The 18,617-nt window shown below is 36.2% G+C and overlaps 1 protein-coding gene across 1 annotated transcript; it reads right to left on the bottom strand.

Annotated features, from left to right (window-relative positions):
• Nucleotides 1-222: 222 nt before the first annotated feature.
• LOC133529307 (luciferin 4-monooxygenase-like) lies at nt 223-15,275 on the bottom strand. Its single transcript, XM_061867002.1, has 11 exons — nt 14,922-15,275; nt 14,456-14,672; nt 13,866-14,058; nt 12,695-12,847; nt 12,002-12,152; nt 11,608-11,742; nt 10,494-10,625; nt 8,066-8,146; nt 6,043-6,189; nt 5,104-5,269; nt 223-4,577 (listed from the first exon to the last, which is right to left on the bottom strand). Exons 1-11 carry the CDS (start codon nt 15,033-15,035, stop codon nt 4,315-4,317), a joined length of 1,752 nt encoding a protein of 583 aa, XP_061722986.1. The 5' UTR covers nt 15,036-15,275; the 3' UTR covers nt 223-4,314.
• Nucleotides 15,276-18,617: the final 3,342 nt, after the last annotated feature.

The raw sequence follows: 18,617 nt of genomic DNA, 5'->3' as shown, positions 1-18,617 counted from the left end.
AATTGTAGAAAATTATAAGCTCAATAAAAAACGAACATATTAGTAGGTATCTGTTTTTTTAGGTACCTAGCTAGAATCCTTTGACACGGCGCTTGGCTTTTTTTAAAGATCTAAAAGATCTTTTTGTTTATCTAGATTCATTAACTTAATAGATTTGCTTATCTTGACAGGAACGGCATCCGCATAGTAAAAATAATTATAATTTTTTTTATAAAACCGTTAGGTTGTAGCATAGTAGCGCCTGCGGTAACGTAATAGCAATTTAAACAACAAGTGTAAAACTCGGAAACTCCAAATAAAAAGATTGAATTTATACTTGAATATTAAAGCAAATTTGGTTCGTATGTAATGTATAATGTATGAGCAATCTCGGGATCATTGCATTTTAAGGTACTCGCGCGATCCTGACTGTCAGAATCGCGGGTGTACTTTTAATTACACCTGCAAAAATACAAATACAAAAATAATAAATAAATAGGTACAAATTTAAAGGAGATACTAAATAGTGCAAATTAAGGTACAAGTTTTGTGAGTTTTCCGTAAACTCCTTTTATTTACATTTACACCCGCTCTCCTGACTCTCACGTTAAATCATAAACATCTTGATCTGGTATCTGCCTCTATCTTTAATCAATTGATTGTCTTGGCGATCGTTGTATGTATGTACTCCTAACTCGTTCAAAAAGGACGCTCATTAGGAGGATTGACTATAATTAAATATTTTGGCATGCTTAGGAACAGATCTGCTCCATATATATTCAACTTAAACGTGAAGTTGTCATGGTTGGTAATAATTGGCAAAATTTTTACATACACCTACACACACATTATACACCTATAAACATTTCAATAGCGCGATGTAGAAATCGCCGCTCCCGGTACAGCGCCATCTCGCGTGATATTTAATAAACATATTTTATATGACTCTACGGAAGTGTAGTGATTATATGCTCTTTGGTACGGACGCGAACAATCGTAGACTTGACCAATAATATTATGTCAAAATTACAAAGCGGGCATGATGTTGAAAGTGGAAAGTTTTGTTATCAAGAAATACTATCCACTCTGTAACTCTCGGTATAGCAGCTGTTGAAACATCGAGTGGTTATCGAAGGAGTTCGTAAAGCCATACCTACCGGTGAATCCCAGGTAGATGAGTCACGCTTCACGCTACATTTACAATTACTTATGTCGATGCAATTACTGCGTTTTTTAACCGACTTCAAAGATGGAGGAGGATGTCAATTCGATTTTTTATGGAAAATTAACCATAGCAGAAATCGCGAAACGTCTGGTTGACGAAATCACGAAACTGGTGATCGAAGAGCTGGCGGCTTCCTCGCACAACGCATTTGGTACAACGGTATTGCGAATTTGCGATACAACAAGGAAATGCCACCAGCATCCTAGGTACAATGCCTCAAGGGCCTATTTTAGATTTAACCTAGTTATAGTAATCCTCTGTATATATCCATTATGTATATTGTTATACCTATATACCTATGCCCCTACGCTTGTTTTTAGGGTTCCGTAACCCAAAGGGTCAAACGGGACCCTATTACTGAGACTCCGCTGTCCGTCCGTACGTCCGTCCGTCACCAGGCTGTATCTCATGAACCGCGATAGTTAGCCAGTTGAAATTTCTACAGATTATGTATTTCTCTTGCCGCTATAGTTAACAAATACTAAAAACAGAATAAAATAAATATTTAATGGGGCCCCTATACAAAAAAGTGATTTTTAGGGTTTCGTACCCAAAGGGTCAAACGGACCCTATTACTGAGACTCCGCTGTCCGTCCGTCCGTCTATCACCAGGCTGTATCTCATGAACCGTGATAGTTAGCCAGTTGAAATTTCTACAGATTATGTATTTCTGTTGCCGCTATAACAATAAATACTAAAAACAGAATAAAATAAATATTTCTTTCCAATATCGAGGTTCTCATCCAATCACCTAAGTTAAGCAACGTCGGGCGGGGTCAGTACTTCGATGGGTGACTGTTTTTATAAATAATGGTACGGAACCCTTCCTGTGCGAGTCCGACTCGCACTTGGCCGGTTTTTAGAGAATGGTACGGAACCCTTCGTGCGCGAGTCTGACTCGCACTTGGCCGTTTTTTTTAGAAGTTTTGACTATTATAAAAGTTAGGAGCATTTAAAAAATTGTATGAAAACTATTTTTCGCACCTTCTAATTTTTACAATAATCAAAAATCGAAAAAATAACAAACTTAGGGGCATAGCTGTGGTTAAAAACCATCAAATTATGTAAAAACATTTTCCGTAATGGCAATTTTGATTTTATTTTATTTATTTAACGATGCCGGGCACGCACGGCCGTCCGCTCAGTGCTCAGCGAGCTGCGTTGGGAGAAGAGCCTAAACTAACGGCGCCTAAATTTCGCCAAAAAACAGTGCCTCTACTCGTTTTAGGCGGGGTACAAGCTTTACGCTCCTCTCTCCTAGGTAAGCTGCCTAATGGATGACTCTCGTTAGAACGGCCCGAACCCGGGCCGGGGCGTCCGACTATTCGTTTTCTATGAAGGATAATTGGTGATCATGTGATGCTTTCTATAGAAAACAAAATGTCGGACGCCCCGGCCCGGTCCCAGGCTTTTCTATCGTGAGTCATCCTTAATCATGCATCAAAATTTATCATCAATTCGATAAAACTGAAGGGCAATTAAAACATATCTGATAATAATGTCTTTATTCGTTCTAATTATAACCATAATTATATTGTAACATATGGATACATAAACAAGTTCGCGATTCATCTAATCATAATAATTACATATAGTAAATAAATTTATGTATTAAAAACATATTAACATGGGTCTTACAAGCATATTAATTTATCCTAGAAATAGGTTTAGGTTTAAGATGTTTATTTCTCAAAAGATTACAAATATAATCACTTACTTGCTGAGAATAGTTATTTGTTTTACTAGAGGGCAAAGTTGTTGTTTAACCGCTCGTGCTAATGTTGATACCCGAGCAAGCGAAATATTGAGTGTTGCAAGGATTTCAAGGCACGAGGGTTGAACAAACTTTGTCTTCGAGTGAAACAAAACTTTTCGCCGCACGAACGCGAGGAAAATACTAACTGTGAAATACCAAAAAAAATTAAACCAAATTAAATCTAAATGAACGTAATAAAAAAAAATCATCATTTACATGTCGATTCTACCAGCTAACATAAGGAAACAAAACTAAAAAATTATATCTGATTACTTTGCCCCACATGTGGATAAAATGCAACTTTCTCAATAGTTTTTGAACAATCAAGAGAGCCTTTGGTGTGGTGAAAATAAACTTATTTATTTAAAACATAACATGGGTCTTAACAAGCCTATTAATTTATCCTAGACATAGCTTTAGGTTTACGATGTTTATTTCTCAAAAGATGACAAAAATAATCACTTAATGAGAAATAAATGTTTGAACTTAACATAATACAAAGGAGAAGGTAATTACAAAGCCAATTCTAAACAACTTCGGGGAAGTATACAAACTATCTCAAACTATTCTATTACTATTAAAACTATAGCGGGTAATGGATATGAGCAACGAAACATGCATGCGCTTCTACTGAGTATATTTATGATATACAAACAACTATACTTTATTTTTTAACAAATCTCGGATAAGATTTAGGTAATTACTATTAGATATAAGTTGTGTGTCTTAATCCGTCATTTTGTCTTATGTATTTATAAGAAAGGCATAACATAGATTAACTATGTAAAAACCGACCAGAAATATAATTATGATCATTGTCAAGAGGGCGCTGTTATTCTCATGTATAGGGTGACAGTTCAGTTAAGTATGAAAAAATTAGTTCCATAGAAATTATAACACCACGCGTGATCATATTTACTAGTCAGGCTTGAATTGGGGCTTGTAAAGGTTATGAACAAAAGGGTTCATTAAAAACACACTTTTTAATAAATTTAAACCAAATAAGATCACATTTACACAAAATAATTCACATAAATACAGATGGCGCCAGAAAGTATTTACCTATCAATCCTGCGAATGTAATTTTTTTGTTTTGTTTTTGTTTTATTTTATGGTCTGGATGCTAGCCCTCTAAGCCAAATCTAATAGAAGAGAACTAGAGTTGATGACATTTGATAGTTACCAGCCTCATTTTATTCATAGTGCACTATTAATGAGATTTATCCCCTTAGACCGCTCAAGCTTCTTCCCGATAAGACGTGCTTATTTGTGAGTTGTGACGTTCGGCGGGTAAACGTACCTAATGGCGGTCGGGGCTTACGTAGAGTGGCACCGCATTAGTATTGGCGAGTCATTAATAATAGCGTAAGCGCCGATGGCCATAAGGTACTCGAGGAACGTCAGATTTGGAGTTGTTTTCGTAGCTGTGTAGTTGTTGAAAGGTACTTATCAATTTTTTCGTGTTGCCGACGCTGGGAATCTCCATATCACGCATATTCTGCTCATTTAAGACCATATCGAGAATTTTGGTTCTCTTCAATTTGCCGGTGACTGTTCTCGGGAAACTATCTACGAAAATGACTCCGCCATGAAGATGTTTGCTGTCTGAGAGTTTACCTGGGGAAAACAATGAGTACTTTAATTTCTGTATACTTGTGTAGCTTACAAACATTCATAGTATCATTAAGTATATGAGGGAAACAGGTAGGTAAATCAATTAAAAGATGAGCTGATTCGACAACAAATTACAGGATGGGTAGGTACCTATATAAACGCTTGTGGTGTAATTTACAAATGTTAAGTCTATGTTTAGACTTAACATTTGTAAATTGTCCTTGAATACATACTAGATAATATTTACATTGACACATTACAAATAAATAGGTTTCCTAGTTAAATGGTACGTTTCCGGGACTTTAGACTCCCGGATTTTTTTTTATCGCAAGCCAGTCTCTACTTTATACATTTGTTCTACCAAGTTTATGTATTTATCTATATTATATATATCATGTTTACATTTATGTTTGTTAGAAAGTTCAAAATTTCACAAAGGTTTGTTATGAATACGTGGGTTAGAGCTTGGAACAAAATTAATTTATGGGCCCGATGCAATACAAAATCTTAACAGTAATGTAATACTAACTGGCAACGAGGTCCTTGATCTGTTGCTCAGTGACGGCGGCGTCGACTCGGCGCTGCACGACGGCGACGGCGCGCTTGCCGTCCTCGGGGTGCGGCACGCCGACCACACACGCCTCTATCACATCGGGATGCGTATGGATCACATTCTCAACTTCCATGGGCATTACCTGAAGAATTCACTTTAATTAGGGAACTTAATAGTAATTAATGAACAAAGTTGAAAATGAATAGCTCAATAATCTCGAAACATTTTAACATTCACTCCTATAATATTTGATCACTATTGCAAGATGTAAAGCAGTCAAAGTTTGAGTTGTTGTTTATAATGTGTATGCTAAATTATTTTATCATAACTTTGATTAAGTTATTGTTTTTTAAACTGTATAAAATGCAAAAAAGTTGAAATATAAAATAGCTTACGAGTAGAAGAATAAATATCTGGTTCATCTTAGCGTTTATCCCGGTTTCATCCTCCGCTATTACTTCGGAACCCAATTATACGTAATAGACAAGATGCCATTCGTTCACGCTCCGTAGCGTAGCATAGTTATATCTCTTTATCGCTCTTCCATATTAGTGCGACAAAGAAAGTTGCGTTTCGTTCGCTCGGAGCATTAACGATTGACATCTTGTCTACGCAAGTACGCACCCAGGCAGTGGCGGATTTGCCCTAAGGCCAAGTAGGCCCGGGCCTAGGGCGGCAAGACATTAGGGGCGGCAGCAAGGCGGCTGTCTATATGATGGGTCCTGAGAAAGGGGCTGCTACTAGTTACTACCAGGCCTGGGGCCTAGGGCGGCCAACACTGCAAATCCGCCACTGCACCCAGGGCCTGCTTAGTAAGCAGCTTACCTGCTGTTTCTACTCCACTTCGCACGGTCTTCGGCTTTCTCTTTAGTAAGACCAAAATAGAAAAATGCAAAATAAGTGTGCATTACTTACAAAGTAACGTCTAACTTTGAAGGCACTGGACATACGATCCACGTAGAAGTAGTAACCATTTTCATCTCTATACAGCAGGTCTCCGGTCTTGTACCAGCCGTCAGCTGTGAACGCCTCAGCTGTTGCCTCAGGGTTATTGTAGTACTCCTACAAAACATGAACATGCAGTTAATGGGATCCACAGATGTTACCGATAATTACATGCAATTTGCGATACATTCATCATCATCATATCAGCTCTTTATCGCTCACTACTAAGCATAGGCCTCTTGTCGAGTAATACACCATTTGTCCCGGTTTTTTACGACTTGATACCGCGATGAAATGCACAATGGTTTCTCATAAAAGTGATGCTAAGTCCGAATTTGATAGTCTGCCACGACGGAACTTGCCGAAAGTACAAAAAAGAAGGCCACTTCCGGCGAAAAAGGGGGGCTGATTTAACCCATCTGATACCGAAATAATAGTTATGGCAGCAGTTAGTAATTTACTGGTAGACCTAAAAGCGAAATCTGTCAGTATTTTTTTGTCAGAGCTGCTTGTGGATTGATTTAATTTAAATTTTACTTAATTGTTACCTTTCTAACCAACTAACTAACTAACTGCTTTGGCTCAGCAATCCAAAAAGAATCTTGGCCTCCGAAACGAGAGAACCCTAAACCTTCTAAACCTTTATAAATAAATGAAAAGTGTGTGTGGAACAGTCTGTTGGAACGAAATATATTATAATGGATAAACGTAGTATATTATTGATTAGCAAACACAAAAAAACTTGATTGACAAAATAATAATCATCGAAACTGCTCACAAAATTTCACAAATCAGCCCGCGTAGCTAACATGCCAATCGTTAACGCTCCATACTTCCGTAGCGTAGCGTAGTCATCTCTTTATATCACTCTTCCATATTAGTACGACAGTGAAAGTTGGATTTCGTTCGGTACGAAGCGTTAACGATTGGCTACTCGGGCAGTCCAGAAATTTGACTTAGAGGCAGGTAGAACAACTAAACATAAGAAAACATTCAAGTGCAAAAAAAAGTAATATCTGCATACATGGTCGCTGGTACTGGCTGATTGTTTCCCAACGCCACCACTACTTATATCAAATATAAAACATTTATTTAGCAAATAGGCCACAGGGGCACTTTTACATGTCTCAAACAATAAAAATGAACAATTTTACATGTCTACAAACAATAAAAATTAACTTGTTCTGCATTTTAAGTGTAAGTCTCTGGAGTTCTATAGTGCTACCTGCAGTGTCATATACATAAGTCGGTAAAATTAGGCTACTTAATACTTTCGAGAAAGAATTTAAACAAAAGAGGGCCGTGACGGAAAAATGTAAGATTTTTTTCACCTAGCCTCCATACGCCAATTGTCTGATAAGGAACTTCGTTCCAAAAATGTATACAGACGGACATGACGAATGTATAAGGGTTCCCTTTTTTGCCATTTGGCTACGGAACCCTAAAAAAGGTGGAATTTCCACAGAAATTTCCGGAAAATTTCACAGAAAATTGAGAAAAATGGAACATTTTGATCTCCGTACAAAAATATGAGTTCCAGAATTTTTTTAATGAGACAATTTTGCAATTTTGTAAATATTCCGTTTGCACATCTGATCAGTAGGCAAAAGTAATGGTAGTATGTTCTCTCCTCGCGATTATTAATATTATTATACCTATACATGTATTCCATAAAGAAGTCATTTAAAAACCATAGGTAAACTCACCTGACAAAGGGCAGTTTTTTCCTTTGCGCAGTTTTTAAATAAATTAATAATAAAAATAAATATTATATAGGACATTATTACATGATCTGACAAAATCCTATAGTAAGCTCAATAAGGCTTGTGTTATAGGTAGGTATTTACACAACTATATAGATAACATACATAAAATATGAATGAATACTTAAATACAATAAAACTTAAATACTTAGAAAACACCCATAACATAACTCAGGAATAGATATTCCCCTAGTATTTACCCTAATATTACTTAAAACCTAGGTACTTACTGCAAATCTTGGTCCCTTCGACCAGAGCTCTCCCGTCTGGTTTGGCTTCGTGATGACTTCGCCAGTCGCAGTGTCGACCAACTGCACAAACACTGGAGTTAGACCAAGCTAAGTTGGCAGCGATTATTTGAATTCAGAACTATCACCCTGCTGAACGAATAAAGATCTGCAGGTGATTTCATTCTGAAAGCGGCAAGCATTAACGATAGTTGATAGTTGTATTGTGTTGTTTGAAGAAAAAATATATAAATATTATCAGAAATCTACCTGGAGCGTTTATATTCCCCACCCAAAATAGACCGTGTCTCTTTTACAGTATGGCCCCAATGACAGTTCATTAGGCTTCCGTAGTCAACTACGAACCCTTATAGTTACGCCTTATCCGTCTGTCTGTCCATCCGAGGCTTTGCTCCGTGATCGTTAGTGCTAGAAAGCTGCAATTTGGCATAGATACGAGTACGTCTCTGTCATATTGTATAATATACTTGACTTGGTACATACTAGTTATGTACAGAATGTAGCATTAGTTTATGAGACTGCTAGTTTAACAGTCCAGACGCGGTTTATTTATTTAGTATAAATTTTATTTTGACACTTGGAGAGACTTTACACCTCCAAATTTTATTAATATTAGTACTCTGACATTGGGGACCTTTTACATCTCCAGATTTAATGTGTTTTTAACCATAGAGACTATACATCTCTATTGTATTGTAGTAATTATTTATTTTAAGATTATTATAATGTAATGTTTACCCAGGTATTGGCTGTTGTATTTATAAAATGTTGTTATGTATTTTTCATGTCACTATATGATGTTACTGTAAATGTTGTATTGACTTGTAAAAGAGCCCTTGAGGCCTACTTGCAGAATAAAATTTTGAATTTTGAATTGAATTTTGAATTTTTTTGAGTACATAAATCATGCATGACGACAGAACGCGAAATAGAATGGCGAAAATAAAAACTTCAAAAATATTTTTAGGGTACCTCTCACAGAGTGTATTTTTTTGGATAGGTATTTTAAAACGAATAAGGGTCTTCGACAACCAATTTTTGATAAAGTGAATATTTTAGGAAATAATCTCTCAGAAAGAAAAAAATATGTGATTTCTTAAATTAAGCCCAAAAATATTTGAAGAAACTATCATGGGAACCATTATTCGACGCGAGAGGTATATCTACATTCCTACATAGTTACCTTCCGTAGATGGAATGAAAAGAGGACTTTTTGTAGTAATTAATAGACATACCCAAACAACAAGTAACAAGCTTCGATCAATAAATATTTATTGATCGAAGGTTTATTGGTATTTATTGATCGAAGGTAACAAGTAAAGAAAGAGTTTTTTCGCGGCTTATAAGTACGTACTTTTAATAAAGAAGAATGGCTTATGTCGTTTTCCTTAAGTCTTTATTAAGCTAAATTTAAAAGTTAAGCGGAGGTACATTTTTTTAAGTTTTAGAGCGATTATTTCCGAAAATATTTACTTTTTCAAAAATGTTCTTTAATACCCCTATTTTTAAGCACTTATTTAATGATACATCATGGCGTACCATAAGGAACAGTCGGGAGATGACGGAAATAAAATTCTAGTTTTTATATCACTTTGACGTCGTGATAGATATACAGCTTTCTTATCTGGCATTAACGATAAATGAGCTAAGCCGCGGACAGATAGGCGTAAGTAGGTACAGTCAGCCAGGAAAGTGGTTTACCACTTTTAGACTCTATTACTTGACAAATAGAGTCGAAAAGTGGTAAACCACTTCCTTGGCTGACTGTACATGACGAACTATAAGGGTTCCTAGTTTTGTACAGAATCCTAAAAATGGAGAATAGGATTGCAGTAAAAATGAAGCATAAAGCCCCATATTTAGACGGCTCATAAATTTGCATGCTATATTAGATGCATTGCTGGCTAGAGTACAAAGTCTATAGATCAAATACTGAGATTGTAAAAAAAAAAAAAATTTACCCATTGAAAATTGCATGCAAGTTCTTGAACTCTCTAAATGGGGCTTTAGAACCACCGAGAAATAAATTTAATTGCATAAGGTTATTAACTTATTAATGTATGTCAATTTCATAAACGTCATAAAATTAATCAATGGCTTATCGGCTTATCAAATTCTTTAAACATTATTTAAACCGCAGGATTAGCAGTGATTGATTTTAAAGATAAACTAATCATTATAAGGAAAAGGAACACACATACAATACATTTAGTTAAAAATAATAGATATTTAACAGGTTTACCAAAAACTTCACATAGAAAAATCGGATGAATTTTCAATCAGTATTTTGAAAATATCAATTCTGAGTGCTGTATATATCTATTATGTAAATAAATAATTTAATTATAATCTTTGATTATGTATTCAAAATAGTTCACTATCGATGAATTGAAATAAATAAAATAGGTACCTGTACTTTTACTACTGGTAATTCTTTCCCCACATTCCCTGCAGGGCCGTGTGGGCAAGGGAGGAATATAGGTCCTACGCACTCCGTCTGAGCGTACAGATTCCACACCTCAGCTTTTGGATGCATTCTTGACTGAAAATTAACCATAAAAAAAAAAATCACAAACATTAGATCTAGATATGATATGAATAATGATAAAGTGACGTTTCTTCAAACTGAAATATGCGATCCATATCGTATCTAGACTTAATATTTGACGTATCACATCAGGCTTTTCCACGTGTGAGCGAGGGACGACACGAAAAAACTATTTGATTTCTTACATTTTACTAAAAATATATTGGCAACTATAAACATGAAAGCAATCAAAACAAATCAAACATCATTTATTTCGAAGAAAAGTCCATAATGTGTTAGTAACATACATACTAATACTTAAATCTAGAGTTAGTAGTAGCATTAAAACAATTTTTTTTCATAATGGGGCTCCAGCTGCACCCAGTGCTTCAGCCATGGTAAGTCCCACCGGTCGGCCAACGTGCACAGGGTGATATTCGAGCTGGCGCGCCACCGCCTCAGCAGCGAGCTACACCGCTTCCTGATGATCGCGTGGAAGCCGTCGATCCGTCCTTCCGTGCTCATACCCGAGGTGCTACAGTGTCGCGGCCGTCAAAATTGCAATTTTCTTGTTTTCAAACTTCAAGACGGCTTCTTAGTGAGAGTGACGTCACGATCATACGCCGTTTTGTTAGGTCATTTCTGATTTTTGTATTGCTTTAACACAGTGGGTTCCATATAGAAATTTGATCCTCAAAACAAACCTGATCGACTGATACTATGAGTAAAAACTTGTTATCTAGTCTATGATGAACGTACTCCTCTATGCTATCCCCTAACCAAACTGACGACTGGGGTCGTAACACTTCTCATTCATGCTTTAACCATGATGTATATATCTACGTCCGTGGCTTCAACAACATACAATAAATAAGTGAATGAATGGTAAGAGCGAGAGAGATAGTGATGTGACCTCGGTCGTCATTACTTTGGTTGACGGATAGTATAGATGTGTGTTGAACACACTGTCAAAGGACCTTCGCTACTATAAACTTACTTCGAGTAGTTGGAGAATCTGTGGCTTCAAGGTAGAACCGGTAAGGACGATGCAGTTGAAGCTAGTCAAGTCACAAAACTTTGGATGCCTGGTGATGCCAGAAAACAGAAGTGGACTCCCGGTGCTTACAACAGGCTGAAAAGTCGGAATAGTATTGTTACTTTCTTGCTCCTAGTAAGAAAACAGGAATAACACTGGGATCGCATGGGAATCTTATGAAAATATATCTTTCTATATTATCTCAGCGTTTATATGTTGCTTATATGGCGAAGCATCCACAGCTGTTCCAGAGCCCAGGGTTTACTTTTGTCCCCCACTCCACCGTACGGTTTCGGTGTTTATTGGAAGGGAATTGAAACTAATTCGTTAGTAGGTACCTATTAGAAAAATTTACCCTGTATTTGTTGATGATGTCAATAGCGTGCTCGATGGTGATGGGGGACGAAGATTGCACCTTGGTGTGGTTGGCGGTGATCATGGCGAGAGACGCTAGGTACGAGGATATCCACTGCACACTTGACAAGTTCAGAGCTGGTTGAATTTCTCTAGAAGATTAAGAATAGGTACTAATTATAACATAATAGAAGAAAGGTTAAGTTAAGTTCTTCAAGAAACATTTTGCAGAACTAGTGTACCGCAGCCGTACAGTCAGCAACAAAAGTAGCGGATGAAAATGATGAATGTATATCCATTATGTACATTGTTATTGTAAATACACACGCACACTTGACAAGTTCAGAGCTGGTTGAATTTCTCTAGAGAACAGAAATACTAATTATAAAATGTTAATACATTGCTGCTGGTAAGCAGCATCGTAAAGTATCTCTTTAGTATTAAATACTAATAATCTCATTTATTCTATCTTAATTGTTTGGCGCTCCCTCCCCTTGTTTACCAACTTTAGATATATGTGGGGAAGACCATATACAAGCTTTTTTGTCGCTTTAAACGCTTGCTTTTGTATTGTACGCTAACTCCACCTACAGAATCGGCAAAGCAGGAGTGAAGCTTTTCCATTCTGACTTATATTGGCCACAATGATCTTAATTATTTTAATTAATGTAATATATAATATGTATAAACTCACTTTCCTTTGAGCAATTCGTATATTCGAATTCCCTTGATGACGTCAGGGTGCTTGAAGGCTGCAACCTTGGGCAGTCCCGAGGTTCCGCTCGTACTGATGAGCCAAGCGAACACCTTGTCCGTATCGAAGCTCGCCACTCTGAAAATGAATGATCTTAGAGCACATGCTCATATTTTTTCCCCTTAAATTAGTTATTTTTGTTTGTCGTGTATTCTATTCTATTCCTCTTTATCGTGTATTCCTTGTTATCGTTTATCTGCTGCTGTTTTTTCTTCTACTAATTTCCAAAGAACTGTTTTGACAGCGTATTCGCTTGAACGTAGGTAGTCCAGCCATATCGTAGATCAAGAATTTCGCTATGGGTTGCTAACGGGTGTTTTTCATTTCATGATAGGGAAAGACACCTATATTAGCCTATAGTGTTGCATTCGTGTGCTTATAGTGTTGTGTTCCTGCCGGTGAGTAAGGTTGCCAGAGCTCGACGAGGATGCGAAGTGTAAGGATCGGCTACGCGCATGTAACACCTCTTGAGTTGCGGGCTTTCATAGGCTACGGAGACTGCCTACCAGCAGGCAGTTACCACCGGTACCAGTATGCTTGTTTACCACCGACGTAGTATTAAAAAAAACTGCTCATGATCTATCTGGAATTTTGGAGCTCGAAGAAGTTAATTCTGATGTTTTTTCACATTGTGCGACCCGATATGAGAGATATCGGATAGAAGTAAAATGTATAACATATCTTTTTCTGTATTTATAATACGAGTATACAGAATAACGTTTACCCAAAAAGTGGACTTCATGCCACAGGGCACTCTCTAACATTTATCTTTCACATACTCCTATGGCATCCGATATAGTATTGGCACTTCCGATAATTTCAGACATATCGGACCCCGTTAGCTATCGGACCTATATTTTTTGTTTATGTGCGTACCTATATGTGCAGGTTTAATATTTGCTGTAGTGTGCATGACCGCTGAAGCAGGCACGGTGCGTCATTTCAGCTGCGGGGATAGTTAACCCCCCTGCAAACAAATTTATAAGCAGGGGGGTCAGTTCCTAACCCCTACGTCCAATATGGGATCGGACAATGTGAAAACGTTCTAATTATAGTTATTTAACGTATGCCTCTACTTACATACTTATATCTACATTTATTTAAATCTTACTTGAATGTGTGTTCCGGTTCATGGTCATCGTATATCTCCAAGAACTTTTCTAACGAGTGATCACCGTCACCAAATGTCACCAGCTTCGTATCAAGTTCGAGATCTTTCACGACTCTCTCTATGTCGCCGAAATTTTCCACTTCACAGAAGACTATTCTTGGTTTCGTCGTCTTAAAATGAAATTTGATTTCGTCTACAAATAAAAGTTTGACGATTTATGTTAGTCTAATTGAGCCAGAAGTCTACGTCAATCATCAATCTCATCTTATTACTAAATAGCAACTCAAATTTCTAAGGTAGTATCTCCTAATATTGTTGTACGTACGTACCGTCAAGTGGGATCACTGGGGACAGTAGTGGGAGGGGAGGACTTTAGATAATTCTACGCTAGTTGAAAATTATACCCTAAAACTGGTAAAATCTTGATTCAAAGATTGTAAAAAGCACACTGCTGTCAGCCACGTTCATATACGTAATCGGGGGAATATTTGCTTTGTCTAATGTTACCCCTCCCGTTCGTTATCGGAGTTATCCCACTTGACAGTAACGTAAGTAAAAATAACTTAGGTAGGTATAACACTATTAATTTCACAGCTTACCGTATCTGTTAATAGGATCAATTCCAGCCAATGGTAGCCCGTTCATAAATGCTGCATAGAAGGGGATGTGGACGTCCAGATGGTTCCTGCCGCACACGACGGCCACGTCGCCCGGCCGCAGGCCCGCGTTACGGAGGCATCTCGCCAATCGTATCGACCGGCTCTTTACAGACAACTTCGATTCTGTCTTGCCTGTACCAGCGTCGATCTACACAAATAAATAAAAATTAAACAAAACTTCTCACTAATATTCAAGGATGTTAAATTCGCAAAATTCAAGATGAAAAAGTCTAGTGATAAAAATTTTAGTCTAGTGACAAAAATTCCTTTTTTAAATTCAAATTCAGAATTTTGGAGGACATTTTAAGATACTTTAACCGAAGTGCAATAAGCAACCATTAGTTTGAATAGTTTGGTTTGGTCAATTGAATGTTGACAATGATTATAAGATACCCACCTGCCAAACACAGTCTTCAGGGAACTTGGTCATGAAGTCCATAAAAAAGTGTCCAAGATTGTAGTGATTGTCCATCAAGTCACCATTCATCGTATTTTCCGGATTAATTTTCATGGTTTTGGAGCACTAGACGCTTTCCTTAATTGCCAATTGGATAATGATCGGCGTGTCTAGATTTGCTGTTTATATGTAATATATGACCGATAACACCAAAGAGCATATAATCAGTACGTAGGTAACAGTTAGGATGACCAGCTGTCCCGTATTTTACGGATTGTCCCGTATTTCAGGCACGAATTTTTCATTGTCCCGTAATTTGGGGAAACCTATACGGGACAGTAAGTTGTCCCGTAATGGCATTTAATGATACAAATACCTATTTGAACAATATTTATTTACACGCACACAGCGGGTATTTAGTTGATCATTCCATACATTTTTATAAAACCTGGTGTTTATTAATATTTATTATTGTAAGAGTATTTAATTGAGAAAGATTGAATTTATTTTTATATGTTATTTAGTAGATTACTTAAACCAAATTTTCTTATCCAAATAATTAACAAATTGTTGATTTTTGATTATTTTAAGGGTAATTCATAAATAAATAAATAAAAAATATTTATTTTTTATTCCATTCGGTGTCGAGACCCTTGGTCCGTGGGGCCCTGGCGTTCTGAGTCTCTTCAAAGATCTGTCTAAGAGACTCAGAGACGCCACAGGAGATCAAAGAGCTGGCAGCTTCCTCGCTCAACGCATCAGTCTAACGATCCAGCGAGGAAATGCTGCCAGCGTCTTCGGTACTATGCCGCAGGGGCCATTTTTAGATTTATTTTAGTTTTATTTTAGATTTAATTTAGTAATATTTTAGTTTTAATTTATATTGTGTTTTTATAATGAATAAAATATTGGGTTTTTTTTATGCATAAAGAAAATCAAAGTTTGTATGTATAGGTTATTTAGTTGATTATTTATCATTTTACTTTCCAGATGTTTCCAGGTAATATAAAAATTGTTGTATTTTATAATATTTAATATTGTTTTCTAAAGTCGCTCAATTTATAAGTTATTTAATAAGATATGCCAAATTAATATTAAAGTAATAAAAAAAATATTAGATTGAATAAGAAAACGACCTGTCCCGTATTTTAACCTCGAATCCCATATTTTCAGTGCTATTGTCCCGTAAAACCAGAAATCAGATCTGGTCACCCTAGTGACAGTCTATTTCGGACTGCAGCTGCACTGCTGTTGCGACGTTACGTTGCAGCACTGCTGCTTCTTTCTGCTTTCGAAAATGGACTGTCACTTTTAGACTGTCACCTTCAGTGTGGTGCAAAAATAAACCTGTAGCAATTTCAACGACGAAATACCAGCTGAGCCCCTTCTCATATTTGAGAATTTTAGGTAAATATCTCCGTCGCGCTGACGGGGGCGAATCCTAAAATTAGTGCGATTAGGACAACTGCAGCTTAGGTGAATAAACCTGCGTAAACCTCAGAAATCGAAGTCTTGATCTCGACATTTCCCTTCTCCGAAACTTACCAATCGTAACGAAATTTCGGGAACGGAATGAAAAAGTAATTATCTGTGTCTGTTTTGAGTTTTGTGTTTATTATTGCAAATTTTTATCAGACTTCAAGATTTCAAAAGGAGTAGGTTCTCAATTCGTTTGTATGTTTGTTACTTCATAACTCCGTCATTTCTGGACCGATTTTGAAAATTATTTTCTTGATTAAATTTATACACCTACAGATTTGTCCCGTTTTTGTCAAAACTCTATTCTGATGATGGGATCCATGAGGAATCGAGGGAACTCTTCAAATGTGAAAGGCATACATATAGTGATTCTTGTATTTCCATCAACAAGTCAAGCATTTACATTTAAAAAAGTGACAAAAAACGTACAGACACGTACTGTGTGTACTGGTTATAAATTCATATAAAAAAATATTCCTCTAGGGCCAAAATTCAGAGTGGAAAATGTCGAGAACGTTTGTAAGTAAAAATGACCACTTATGTTTACTCTTAAGCGACTCAATTTAGCAGTGCAATTTCTGAAAATTTCGTGCCGAAAGGTATGGGAGGGACCTGAAGTTTATTATAAAAGAATTGACACGTAATGACTACATGATGCATGATAACATGACTCAATTTTATTGATATCCTAAAATAAATCAAATCCTCAATGCTTACCTACTACCTACGTAATCCAAACAAATCCTTTTATCAAAATTATCCATTAGACTATCATACATTATCACCCTGATTGTTTTATTGATGTAATTAATAATTTTACGTGGACTGAAAAGTGTCCATGTATTCAAAAATATTTTTTCTCAATTTATATATTTCCTTGGTACAATGCCTCAAGGGCCTATTTTAGATATAAGCTAGTTATAGTAATCATCTGTATATATCCATTATGTATATTGTTATTGTCAATAAAATTTGTACTAAAATTTTTTTTCTCAAACTTGCAATAAAATGTTGACATGATTTACTTCAAATTAGGCCCGGAATACTACTATCTGGTATGATGAGTGAAGATGATATGTACTCGTATGTAAAGGAATTTTATACAGCTTTACAAACCTAAGCCTTCTTTTGTTTTTGTGCCTAAAGCAACCTTCTTGGCATTCAACCATCAAATAGTAGTAGATTCGTAATTTTTTTTATACTAAGTCGGTGGCAAACAAGCATACGGCCCGCCTGATGGTAAGAAGTCTCCGTAGCGTAGTTGTTTTTAGCTGTTCCTACGAATAAAACAAATTGTCATTTTTTTTCCCATTGAGAAAAGCACTATACAAATCTCTGCGAGAAACGGGGTTTCCGGCTGCGTATCTCTCTCTGCCCGTGTCTATATCTACTTGGCCTTCAACCCTTCGTTTCCCAGCCTTTATAGTAATGTACTGTTACAGGCTCTTATTCAACTCAAGATCGGAGTTAAAGTGTTAAGTGAACCACAAGATTCAAATTAGTTTCAATTGGACATCGAGAATTAATAAAATCTAGCAAAGGTATTAACGTACCTAAACTTTATAACAATGTAGATAATGCAATGCTGCGGTGCTATCGATCTGGTTTGGTGATGAAGGTCGAAGGTTGCCACATTATAAACTCCATATTAACGCAAGCTAATTTAGTTTGGGCTCGTTAAAATCGTCACATTAGGAGCAAACAAACTAACAGGCAGTGTTGGGCATAATGCAATTAATTTGTAATTGCATTACGCATTAAATTACATTTAATGCAATTACTTGTCATTACAAGTAATTGCATGCATTCATTACGATCGTAATTGAATTAAATTTAATTTGAATTACCTGGTAATTTTTAATTGAAATAACATTAATCCGTAATTGCATTACGCAATTACGTTGTGTAAACTATTTATTACTTACACAAACATGATCAAATTTGCCCACGTGGAATGGTTAAGGAAAATATTCAGTCTAGTTTAAAACATTTATTGGATAAACATTTACCAAAATACAATTTAAATTACTAATAAGCATTTAAAGGATAGAAAAATATATCACCTTTATGTTTTTTGTGTGAGTGTAATTTGTAATGCATTACAAATTAAAATTACAAAATGTTATTTCTAATTGCATTGCGAATTACATTTTGTAATGCAGTGAAATTTTAATGCAATTAGAAATTACATTTCCGCAATTTCAATTCATAATTCAA

This window comes from Cydia pomonella, chromosome 20, assembly GCF_033807575.1.
Source record: "Cydia pomonella isolate Wapato2018A chromosome 20, ilCydPomo1, whole genome shotgun sequence".
In the NCBI taxonomy this organism is placed as follows: Eukaryota; Metazoa; Arthropoda; class Insecta; order Lepidoptera; family Tortricidae; genus Cydia; species Cydia pomonella.
The sequence above is the reverse complement of the archived record's forward strand: the minus strand, read 5'-3'. Positions and strand labels throughout refer to the sequence as shown.